General features: G+C 37.5%; 1 protein-coding gene across 6 annotated transcripts in view; it reads left to right on the forward strand.

Annotated features, from left to right (window-relative positions):
• Positions 1 to 8: 8 nt before the first annotated feature.
• The window catches only part of NHLRC2 (NHL repeat containing 2), a 64,743-nt gene continuing 52,073 nt past the window's right edge, over positions 9 to 12,678 (forward strand). For 3 of the 6 annotated variants that reach the window (XM_038578848.1, XM_038578849.1, XM_038578847.1), the window contains exons 1-2: positions 10 to 439; positions 3,390 to 3,542. In XM_038578848.1, the coding sequence (XP_038434776.1) occupies positions 160 to 439; positions 3,390 to 3,542 (433 nt within the window). In that variant the 5' untranslated portion in view covers positions 10 to 159. Of the gene's footprint in view, positions 440 to 3,389; positions 3,543 to 12,678 lie in introns of all 6 variants that reach the window. The other 3 variants (XM_038578850.1, XM_038578852.1, XM_038578851.1) reach the window with 2 other exon arrangements.

Here is a 12,678-nt window from a genome sequence, read left to right on the forward strand (position 1 = left end):
GGGGAAACGCTCTGGAAGGGGCGGGGTGGTTGGGGCCGGTGGTAAAAATTGCGGGCCCCGGAATTCCAGCGGTTTGTGCCTGAGCCCTGGAATGCACGGTCACGGAAAAGGAAAAGGTGTCGTGTGCGTGGAGTGCGGGGCTGGCGGAGGGTGAGGTGAATGTGCCGTTGTGAAACGGAAGGCCGGCCATTGCTTCCTCTCGCCCCACACGAGACCCTCCCGCGGGCCCCCGCGGCCGCCTGTGGACTGTCCGGAGAGAACATGGCGGCCCCCAGAGCCCGGGGCTGCAGCCTCGCGGGCCTGCTGCCGGCGCAGACCTCGCTGGAGTACGCCCTGCTCGACGCCGTCACGCAGGAGGAGAAGGACAGCCTGGTCTACCAGTATCTGCAGAAGGTGGACGGCTGGGAGCAGGACTTGGCAGTGCCCGAGTTTCCGGAAGGTGAGGGGCAGGCTGCGGGGTGGGGACCCCTGCGGGAACCTCCCCTCGCTCGGGGCCGCCGCCCTCCCCTGAGGCGGGGGGTGCGACCGCGCGGCCGGGGCGCCTCGCCTGCCCCCTGCGGCTTCCCCGGGTCCCAGAGGTGGCCCCCCGGGGCGCGGCGACGTGCGCCTCCGCGTCCGCCCGGGGCCCGTGGGAGCCCAGCGGACCTTCCATGCCTGCCCCGCCCTTCCCATCCTCTGCGCGTCCTGCCCGCGTTCGCCGCCCGCTGTGTGCTGCCCACAGACGTCGACACCAACGGGGCCTCTCGTATTTACTCCTCCCCTACCCCCCCTCCAGGTGGTATCTGTGTGATCGTGGGGGAAACTGAGGCACAGGAAGGCTGGGTAACTGCCCGAGCCGGATGACCCGGAGCCCCCGGACCGGCGCGTGTGTCAGCTGTGAACCGTTCTCCGTTCAGGGTCTTTGAACTCTGTTGTCATTTTTTTTCTTTTCTTTTTTTTTTTTTTCTTTTTTGAAATTGAATTGATTACAGCCTATCTCCAGGGTTTGAATGCCAGCCGAGTGTTTGGACACCCGGGAGCTGATATTCCCAGTAGCGCTCTTTGGGAAAGCACATCTTGCCGTTGATAACGGAGCCGAAGCCGTACTTTGCCTTCTTTGGTTGGGACTGGCCTTGTTTTGTTGGTGTTGGCAGGTCTCCTGGGCGGACACTGAAACCACATGTATAGTTAATGGGTTGGGTATGGCCGGGGTCAGTATCTCAGCAGAACCTTGCCTTTCACAACAGTCCTGTGTGGCTTTCCAAGCCTTTTGCTCCCACCTTCCAACATGCTTTTTTTTTTTTTCTTCCCCCGTTACTAACCCTCTACAGAATTTGAAATATTGTGTGTGTGTGTGTTGGGGGGGTGATGGCAGGAGAATCAGGTGCAAGACTGCTTATCCCGTCAAAGACACTAAGAGATGAGACACATATGCGCATATTTTTTAAAAAACTTTGTAAGAAGTTAGTTACATAACATAGTGTTAGAAAGTGGCAGGAGACCCCCTAGGTTTGGGGACAGTGTTTTTATTTTCTAGTGTTGTTTATATTCGCAGTGGGTGTATTTTATTACCAGGAGATAGGACCTTAGTGACTCATAAATAATACAGCAAAATATTCGGGCTTCGTATCTGACGTAGTCAGATTTTCTGCTGGATCTGATTATTGAGCTCAGAATACTAGATAACCAGTTTCTTCTTGGTTTCATGATCGGTAAACTAGAATCAAGAAGTCATAAACATACTCTGTCTCAAACAGTGTACTTTGTTCATTTCTTCAAAGAGATATGTTTATGGGAAACTGTGGTATAAAGGATGATTTCAGACAGATCTGGGATGAAATCCTAGTTCATTTGTTAGTTGCATGAGCAAGGGACTTGATTTTTCCAAGCCTTATATGACTTCCTTATAAAATTGAACCAGTATTTAGCTTTTAGGTTAATTATGTGGATTAAAGGTAATATAGCTAAAGTTCTTAGTTTGTGTGATATCTCAATAAATGTTGATGGCTTTTTAAAATTATTTTCATTGTGATTATTGTTATTGTAAAATTTATTACTATTATTATTATTAAGCCTGGTAAGCCCAATAACTGACATGTAATAATACTTTCTTTATCCTCCAGTCTAAGTCACATTTGACCTTTTACAGAAAATACATTTAAAAGACCGATTCATAAATATTTTGCAATTAAAATATGAAATATACATTAGTTTGAAGTTTTATATAGTCGATCTGGTATACAATGAACACTTTATTAAAATGCATAATTAAGAGTTCACTCTACCCTAAAACCTTACTAGGTGGGACTAATTAAGGCAGAAATGCTAGTTTGATTTGCAGATATTAATTTTTTTTAGAATTTTGTTTTGTTTTTAAAAGATTTTATTTATTCATGAGAGACACAGAAGGAGAGAGAGGGGGCAGAGACACAGGCAGAGGGAGAAGCAGGCTCCATGCAGGGAGCCCAACATGGGACTTGATCCCTGGTCTCCAGGATCTTCTGCCGTGGGCTGAAGGCGGCACTAACCGCTGAGCCACCCGGGCTGCCCTAGAATTTTGTTTTGAGTAACTCCAGTGACTGTTATTAGTCATTAACTGTTATTATTCACTTAATTCCACCCAACTTTGGCTTTCAATTTCTATAAACTGTTTCCAAATACTCACTTTGAGATATAATTTAGTGGCTGCATTTACTTATAAATAATAAACTCATTATCTTTGTTTTTCTAAATTGGTAAATAGAGATACTGTACTTTAAATTTTTAAGAAAAATCTTTATAGTGCATAGTTTAAATTGTAAGTCATGCTCAAGTAATTATAAATTCTGATTTACAAAAGTACAGATTAATGAGATTCCATTTTTCTTTGGAGGGAAGGGAATACATTCTTCATCAATATTAATGTTGCTTCCATGAAATCTATAATAGTGCATTTTGCTTAACTTTGCATTTAAAGTATTTTGTATTTAACGTCTTATTCAAATCCAGAGCACTTTAGTTCTTATGAAATTGGCTTAGGCATTTTGTATGTTTATATTTTAACACTTTGCTCCTTTTTGAGTTTAGTCCTGTCTCGAAATTCTTAAGATTGAGTTTCATTCTCAAAGCTCATTTGAACCTGATTGTGTCCTCTTAATATCTGATATTTACTCTTGTTTTTTCCTAAATGTGTTGGATCTTGCTTTCTTTCACACACAGACTATTTCACTATTTCTGAAAGAATCTAGTCACTTTTTTTTTTTTTACTATATTTGCATACTGCCCCATAATAGCATCTTTCCCATTTTACCCCAACCCCTTATCCCTTCCTTAGAAGTAATACTGGTTTACATACATTTCAATGGAAAGTTTTAGATGATTATCCTTGCCTTTTCCTTTAATCATGATAATTTATTTTGTGTAAATTTCAGGATTAGAATGGCTGAACACAGAAGAGCCTCTTTCTGTCTACAAGGATCTGTGTGGAAAAGTAGTCATCCTTGATTTCTTCACCTACTGCTGCATAAACTGTATTCACCTATTGCCTGATCTTCATACATTAGAACACACATACTCTGATGAAGGTATCTGCCCTTTAATTGGTTTCTAACAGACTGTCCTGGCATAGGCACTGGAGGAGTAGCTGACTCATTTGCTCATAGGAAAATGAACATTTGGCAAGACTTCAATGATTCTAAAAGTAATTTGTAATCTATGATTTAAGGACTTCATGTACCTTCTCATGAAGAGTTAAGCTTAGTGATAATGGTTTGCCTTCCTAAAGAACCAGCATTTAGTACATTTTTTCCCTAAGGTTAAGGACATAATTTACTTTCTTATGATCGAGTATTTTTAAAAGTTCATTTTGTATATTTAGACTTACCTAAATTTTTTCTATGAGAAAATGAAACTTGTGACTCTAATCTTACACTCTTCTCACTAAGATATAAAGGTTTGAAGTTCTTATTAGGAAATGTGATTAGGCTTCCTTTAATTTCAGATGACATGAACTACAGTGGAATGCCAAATATTATAGCAGATACTTTTTCTGTGACCCTGCTTTATTAAAAAATGATTTAGAAAGGTTAATGTTTTCCAAAGCACACTAGGAAATCCTCTTTTATGGTATTACAAATTCTGAAGATGTAAGAGATTACTTAGTATTTGCTTTAGAACTTTGAAATATTTTCAGATCTTTTTTCTCTTGTTTTCTTTCTGAAAAGGAGAGCATATGGGGTGAATGCAACTAATTAAAGGTTCCATTTAATTAGTCTTAAATGAATTGAAGCTCCACAGTTGGAGTGATAAAAAGAAGAGGGGATCAATGATCTTAGAGTAAAAATGAGAATGGAGCATTGAAAGATAACTTAGTTTTTAAAAAGGAGTAATTTTTAAAAAGGGGTAATAGATTAAAATCTTCAGTACGAGTAGAACCCCTGATGCTTGTAAATTGTAATACATTCTCTCTTGAAATTGCCAGTGAGATTTATCAAGAACTCCGGTATTCCTGGTAGCTAAGTCATGTTTTCATAAATTTATCTGTATTAATTTGAGAAATAAGAGTATCTCATTACCTCCTGGTTTTGGATGCCTATGTGTCTTGGTCAAGCTCATGTAAGTAAGTGCATTTATTGAACATGTAGTATGTGCAGGGTACTCTGAACTGCCGAGGAAATATGTAACAGGAGTTGAATAAAAAGCATTATGGAACTTGAAGAAAGGAGGAATTCACTTTGCCTAGAAGCATTGGAAAAGATTTCTCAGAGGGGGAAAGTTAAGCTGGAACTTGAAAAATGAACAGGAGTATGGCTGAAAATGAAAAGGGAGCTGGAGGAAGCTGGCTGAGGAAGTGACAGGTAAATAAGCAGGGAAGCATGGAAGAGTAGGCTTCTTGGGGAGAGGTTAGGGTTAGGGTTCAGTGTGGCAGCATTGTAGCGACTTCTGGGTAGGTGGGTTAGGTTCTGACCAGTTGTGAAAGGTTTTGTTATTAAGAATGAACATTTCTTAATAGCTTAGCCTTTGTCTTCCATTGAAGATACAGAGAGATATTTAAGGTTGTTTTTGATTTGTTACAGCAAATTGTGACAAAAAACTATTTTACATACAAATACACTTTTGAGAAGTAAGATACTTGAAGTGATCTCAACACTATAACGTCAAGGAAACATTATTTCAGTAATGTGCTACTTTATGAAAAAGCTGGAAACATAGAAATATTTTTATATTACAAGGACCCATTTCAAGAAGTTCTTAAATTTGCTTCACGTGTGGGATTAACCAATTAAGTTAACCAACTACAGTCTTCTGGAGATTATCTTAAATATGGTCAGTTAACTTAATCGTTTGGTAATGCTGGTAAAATAGAAATATTTTATATTTTTAAAAATATACATTCAATTCATATACACAAAAGCAGGTATACCCAGAGATTATCACATAAAAGTTCAATAAGCTGTCACTAAGTTATTTTGCTTTCTTACAGCAATGTATCTTGTATCATTACTATCTACTATGTTTCTGAACGTTTTTGCAGCAATGTTAATAGTTCTTGAAGTGACATTCAGCAGCCTATTTTAAATTCCTTGGAATATTCAGTTCATTTTATCAGCCAGAAATGCTCAGCTAAGTGAGGAAGTGCTTATTAATTCTAAAACAGCCTGAAAATGATCCAAATTAATACCCAGTCTCTTTCCTTTGTAAAACAGCCTTTAAAATCAAATTTGTAATGGTGACCAGTATCATTTTCACAATAGCAGGAGACATTATAAATGCAGAGCCAAAGTAAAAAGATATTTAATAGTAATGAATGGTTCTGGTCTTTAGATATTTAAGGATGTAGCTGTGCCCAAAGCTTGTTATTAATAATGATTTAGCACGTTAACATTAAACGGACTGGTACCTCAGGTTTTAGGATTTTTTTTTTCTGTTTCTACTCGTGAGTTTATAATTTGTCTTTTTATACTAGATGCATCAATGGTATGTTATTATGTAATACCCAAATTTAGCACAATGGCTATTAAGGAAAGGTACTCTTGAGTTATAAGAAAACATCTATTAGGAACATGACATATTTTAAAATGTGACTGCTAGGTATATGTTAATGTATAATTAAATCAGACTTTTTTTTAAGGATTTTATTTATTTATTTATGAGAGACACAGAGAGAGGCAGAGACATAGGCAGACGGAGAAGCAGGCTCCCTGTGAGGAGCCTGATGGATTAGATCCCAGGACCCCGGGATCACGACCTGAGCCAAAGGCAGATGCTCAACCACTGAACCACCTAGGTGCCCCTGATTAAATCAGACTTAACCCAATGCCATGGGACTACAGGATAATTGCTGGTACTCTCACTATGTAGTAGATACATTTTTCTGTTTTATACTTTTTAAAAAATTAGAATGCAGTTCTAATTTTATAATGAAACTAAACCTTTCAGTGAGTCCATTTATAATTCGATTGTCAAAGTTCCCAGTACCATCCCCAGGTTCCTTAATTCTTTAGGAGGACTCGCAGCTCTAACTTGATATAGCTAAAGGATACAAAGTGAAAGCAGCAAAGGGAAAAGATGCTTGGGTGAGGCTAAGTTCAGAGGAGACAAAACATAGGCTTCCTCCTCTCTTAGTGGAATCATACAAAACAACTTAATTCCCTAGCAAGGAGTTGTTACAGCACATTTGAAATGTTACCAGGGACTCTCATTAGAGACTCAGCAACCAAGGTTTTTATTGGGGACTGCCTAAATAGGCAGCTTCTGCCTGGTGGTATGTAGGGAAAATTCTAGAGTCCCACAAGGAAAGTAAGTGTTCAGCATAAACCATATGATTTGTACGACCAGTTTAGAGGTAATGAGTCGCTCTTATCTGTTCAGGGAATGGCGAGAACCCTCCTGAAATCCAGGCAAAGGCCAGCCATATAAGCAGGCCTTCGAAAGAGTACCAGTCAGGCATGCTATGTTAATTCTCATCTGCATACATTTTATATTTTTTTTTGCAGCAGTCCATATATTATTTTGTTTTTAAATAGATGAAGTATGGGCAGCTGGGTGGCTCAGCAGTTTAGCGGTGCCTTCAGCCCAGGGCGTGATCCTGGAGACCCAGGATCGGGTCCCACGTTGAACTCCCTGCATGGAGCCTGCTTCTCCCTCTGCCTGTGTCTCTGCCTCTCTCTCTCTCTCTGTGTCTCTCATAAATAAATAAAAATCTTAAAAAAAATAAGTAGCTGAATTATGATGGGAATATTGGTCCATTTATGACAGACTAGTTCTAGGATGTTTCAGGAGAGACACAGGGCAATGTAAGTTTTTGAAATTCCAAAAAAAAATTCAAATTTGTTTGGCTCTTTGCTTTAGTGTTCAGGGATTCTGATCGTTTCATGTTTCCATTGTTTTTTAGTATGAAACCTAAATTCCTACCTCTGCATATGCTTCTCTTCTTCCCTCAGGGTGTTCTAGCCTTAGTTCCTCAGGGTCACTGTTCCTCTTGACTTGACTCAGTGATCACTCTGCTTGGAATACCCTTATGCTTTCTTGCTTAGTAAAGTATCATGTTTGTCTTTTAGATTTAGAATGTCTCCATTTATAATTTTGTAACATGTAAAACTCAACTGTTTTCAATCCTTGTATTTAACTAGGTTATTATAGTGTTTGTGATTAAACTATGCTTTCTACTATATATTATTATAAATATAACAATTTTGTATATATTGCTATATACAATTGTAATCTAGTACAATTCTATATATCTACATCTCTCTGAAAATAAGACCTTTGAAGCTTTTAAAATGATTTTTTGAATTTGTTATTACTAATATTTTATAAGCAGTTATTTTATATGGCTTCTTCCCTCCTCCCTCCCTCTTTTCCTCCCTCCTTCTGTCTCTTCCTTTCCTTCCATATTTTATTGATCCCTGTGCTGGCAAAAGATTCATAAAGTGAAGAATCTTTTACATTCTATTTTTTATTGTGTACGATTAACAGGAAAAAGCAAAATTTTTAAAAAATCTCTATATTTTAAGATTGACACTAAAAATGTGAGGCATCGTTACTTAGCAGTTGTCTTTGTAGATTAATATGTTCTATTTAGACAATAGGATATGGTCTATATATTATATAAATACATGAATTTCTTCACTATTCATTGTTTTATTTTCTACTATGTACTAAGCACTGTGCTAGTGAAAAATAAAACATGCATTATCCCTAAATAATGATTAGGAATTACAGTCTTGTTAACTGGGGCAAGACTTATAATCAAATACTCACAAATATTTTTATAATTTCTGATTAGTGCTAAGAAGGAAAATCATAGGGTGCTGTGAAAACAAATAATGGAGTTTAATCTGGAGAAATTAAGGCTTTCTTAAGAGTAAAAATTGAGTTTGAGGTCTAAAAGAAGTGTAGCTTTACTAGATGAGAAAGGGTGAAGAACCACCCTTTCCAGGCTGAAGGAGCATTGTGTGTTAAGCATCAAAGCAAGAGGAGTAATGATATTCTGGAGGAACTGAAGGAAGGCCAGGTTATTATAACACCCTGAGGGGAGGGGTGAAAAGGGGTAGAGAACATGCTGGAGAGATGAGATTTGGTTTTTATACAAAGGACAGTGGAAGATTTTCTAGAAGAGGTGACATGATGAGATTTGTGTTTGTTTAAAGATTAGTTCCACTCCCAGGTGGATAACTAATTAGTGGACGAGAGTGGATACAACAGATCTGTGACAAGTCTATTGTGCTCCCTGTGTGACATGATAATAGCGTGAAACTAGTTATAGAGAGATAAGATTAATAGGATTTGGTCATGGATTAAATATGGATGGTGAAAGAAGGCTCTTTGGTTATTACAGAGATATCCTAGGTAGGTTTTTGGCTTATATAATTGGACAGATGTTAGTGCCATTCAGTAGAAGGAAACACGATAGAAAGGACAGCTTTGGAGGGGGACGTCATGAGTTTATTTTAAATTATCTGTGAGACTTGCACTTCATTCTCCATGTGACTTCCATTGCTCTGAAGGATAATCTAAAAAAAATCCTTTAAATGACTTACAAGGTCGATCCTATCTATAGGTTTATTCTTTTTTGACCCACACTCCCCTTCGTTGTCTGTGCTTAGTCAGCTATTTCAGTCTCTTCGTTCATGCACTCTTTTTTGCATGTGTTGTTTTCTCTCCATGGATCTCCTTCCTTATGCTCTTCATCTAGTTAACACCTTTTCACAGTTCCCATCTCCCCATAATCTTTACTTCTTCAAAGAGGTGTTGGGTATGTTTATCAGAAGGAATATATATATGTATATTTTGAAGTAATAATGTATTATGATATATATACACACTATATGTATCACACATGTAAAATATATAGATATTTGACTTACAAATTCTTAATTTATTGGGTTATAATCATCACCATCATTATTTTAGATGTTCATATTGTCCCTCTTTGACAAATGGAATCCTCTTTAGGCTATCACTGATGTCCTTTTGACATGTCCTTATCATTTTTTGAGCCCTTCCTTACTTGTCACAACACAATATTTAAAGGCTCCTCTTGTACTTTCCCAGTCGCTTCCCTGAATCAGCCATTTCTCCAGGGAGCTTTGATTCCTTTAGTATTAAATATTGGGAATGGTTTTGAGAAACCAAGATCCTGTGTTTATTGCCACTGGGATGTCTTTGCTTCTGGTCACTCTCAACTAAATTTAAAATTTACTTAGACTAGTCCTCCCCACTCTCCATGAGGTTATGTTATTCATTTGAAGTACAACTAGATATATTTGTTTATATTTTTAATTTTGGTTTTGAAGATATAAAATTTAAATATGCTCCTGAAAGTCAGAACCATACAGAAAGTATAGTTCCATCTACTCATCTCTTCTGTTTCCCTTTTCCTTTTCTTTACATCCCATTCTTCCATTCTATTGTCTCTTTAAAAAAAAAAATACTAATGGTGACTTACTCTAGAGGTTTTTGTGCATTTTGCTTTTTTAAATATAGCTATGTATCCTGGCAGCCACTCCATATAGAGAACTTCCTGATTATTTTTAATAGCTATGTAGCACCTCTTTGTGTGTGTGTGTGTGTGTTGTAATTTATAACAATAAATATTCAGTCATTGTCCTATGTATTGACCATTAGGTTGTTTTCAATATTTAGCACTTACAAACAGCTTTGTGAATATGTCTTTATATCACTGGTGGCATATCTTAAGCGTAAGTTCCTAGAAGAGGGATTGCTGGGTCAAAGTTAAACGCATATGATATAGTTTTACTGGGTATTGCCATATTCTGCACCAGGAGGGTTGGTTGTACTAGTTTGCATTCCTGCTAAGACGGTGTGAAGGGTGCTGCTTTCCCCACTCTTGCTCCAGTAAAATGTATTGACATGGTTTTTAATTTGTACTGATTTAATAGGTGAGAAACTGCATCTTGGTGTAGTTTTATTTATATTTTAAGTAAATCCTACACCCAACATGGGACTCAAACTTATGGTCCTGAGGTCAAGAGTTGCATGCTCTAATGGCTGAGCCAGCCAGGTGCCCCTTGATGTATTTTTAAATTGCATTTTAGAGTGTGATTGAAAATCTTTTCATGCATATTTGTAGCTATTTATTGTAAGTGGGGTTTTGTCTGCCATTATATACTCCAACTGATTATTGTCTAGGTACATAAAAACTGTTTGTTTTTATCTGTTAATTTTATATTCTGCTTTCTGAGTCTTTTACCACTTGGTTTAGTTTTATGATTGATTCTCTGTGGTTTCTCGAAAATGCAATATTATCTGCAAAGAATTTTTCCAAATCTTATGTCTGTAGTTGATTTCTATTCTCTAATTTGGTTGGCTAAAAACTCCCTCCCACCCCCAAAAAAATAAAAATAAAAACTCCCTCCCAGTTCATTATTTGATAGTAGTAAAGACAGTGGGCATCTTTGCCTTGTTCTTTATCTTATTGGAAATACATATCATTTTTCTCTGTTAAGTAAGAGGCTGGTTTTAGGATTCAGTTTATTTGCTCAGTTAACGAAATATCAGACAAAATTTAAGTAAATTATATCTCAATATAACTGATGTTAAAAACAGGAATCTATCTCTCCTATTTCTGAGTTTGGAGGAGAATGGAAGCCATCTCATTTTGAATCTCTTCACTTATCTCTTCCTCTCCTTTTAAATGTAAAACCAAAAAAGAGTAACTAAAACCACACTTGATCATTCATTCAGTAATACTAGGAGACAAAGAATATCATGGCCCTCAAATTATCTGTAAGTTGAGAAATAAACTGAATTCCATTAAAAGTCCTCTTCCTGCAAGCCTGCAAGTGCTAGAACGGGAATGGGAGAGGCTTAAAAGACTCCATGAAAAAAAGAAGAGTGGCTCAGAGGTCTTGGGCGAGGCATAGAGTAACCTCCTTACCAGTAGAAAGAGAAACTCCAACACTAAGTGCAAAATACTGAACACAGGTTTAGATCATATCACCAGCCCTTGAAAGAGTAGGGGCTTAAGAACGGAAGCCTCAGAGAAGCATTGCTTCTTGTAGGGAATCAGATACAGAGGTGTGATTTTCTTTGAAGATACTACTTCTACTTAAAGTGAATCAATGAATGAGTTGGGAAAGTTAAGGATCTTGCAGAAAACAAAGAGTTATATATATCAATCTCTCCTTCCAACAATGCTATCCAAAAATGAAACTTCACAGAAAAAGGGAACTATCAGAAAAGTGCACTCTCACTCAACCTAGGAGCCTTGTCCACAAAATGGGTGGGAATATTAAAAAGCAGATCTCATCCATATAAAACTGTAAATAGCTGAAAATGTGATTCAGAGTTGAAATGTAGATTAACTTCTTAAAAATGATCCACAGAATTGACAAAAACTGTAACACATTCCTCTATATTGAATTATATATCCTCAGACATAATTTAGGAGCAATGATAAAAGGATCTTGAATCAGAATTTCGAAAACTAAGAAGGGAATTGTGCCCCACCCCCCATCCCCCTGCCGCCGCTGCCCAAAGAGGTAGGAAATGAGTGGTGATTGAATTCTGAAAAGAAATAAGAAGATCAGAAATATGTAAGAAATAAAGACTAAATTACAAGGTGCCCAAGGGGCAATGAATTCATATAAAAATGTTATAAGGGGCATTGAAGTAAAGCAGAAGGTAAAACAAACTTAGAGAATGAAAATAATCTAAAAAAAAAAAAAAGTAAAAACAGGAAATGATTGACTAGAAAGACAGAGTCCAACATAAGACTGCTTGGAGACTGAAGTCAAAAATCATAACAACTAACTAAAACTAATATGTAAAATTAGAATCCAGTCTTGGATTCCAGAAATAAAAGAAACCTTGAATCTGCATATTGAAAGGAACTACCAGATACCAGGGAAAATTAACACAGAGCAACAGCCCAAGAAGTATCCTACTTGAAACTATTACACTTTAATGATATTTAAAAATTATCTTCAGCGCTTTCAGGAAAAATGATCACTTTTAGAAGCATGTAAATTAGATGGGACAGACTTTATACAAATAACATACAGAGCAAGGCAGTGGTACATTTTCAAGAATCTTATATAGAGAAACTACAAACCAAGGATATTATATCACACCAGCTATCTTTCAAGATTCAGTCAGGGTTATGGAAAACCAGTTTTGAATGTCTAAGAACTCAGAATCACCTGTGAATAGATGCACCTGTGAATCTAATTTCTGGTAAATCTACTTGAGAAACAC

Source organism: Canis lupus, chromosome 28 (genome assembly GCF_011100685.1).
Source record: "Canis lupus familiaris isolate Mischka breed German Shepherd chromosome 28, alternate assembly UU_Cfam_GSD_1.0, whole genome shotgun sequence".
Lineage (NCBI taxonomy): Eukaryota > Metazoa > Chordata > Mammalia > Carnivora > Canidae > Canis > Canis lupus.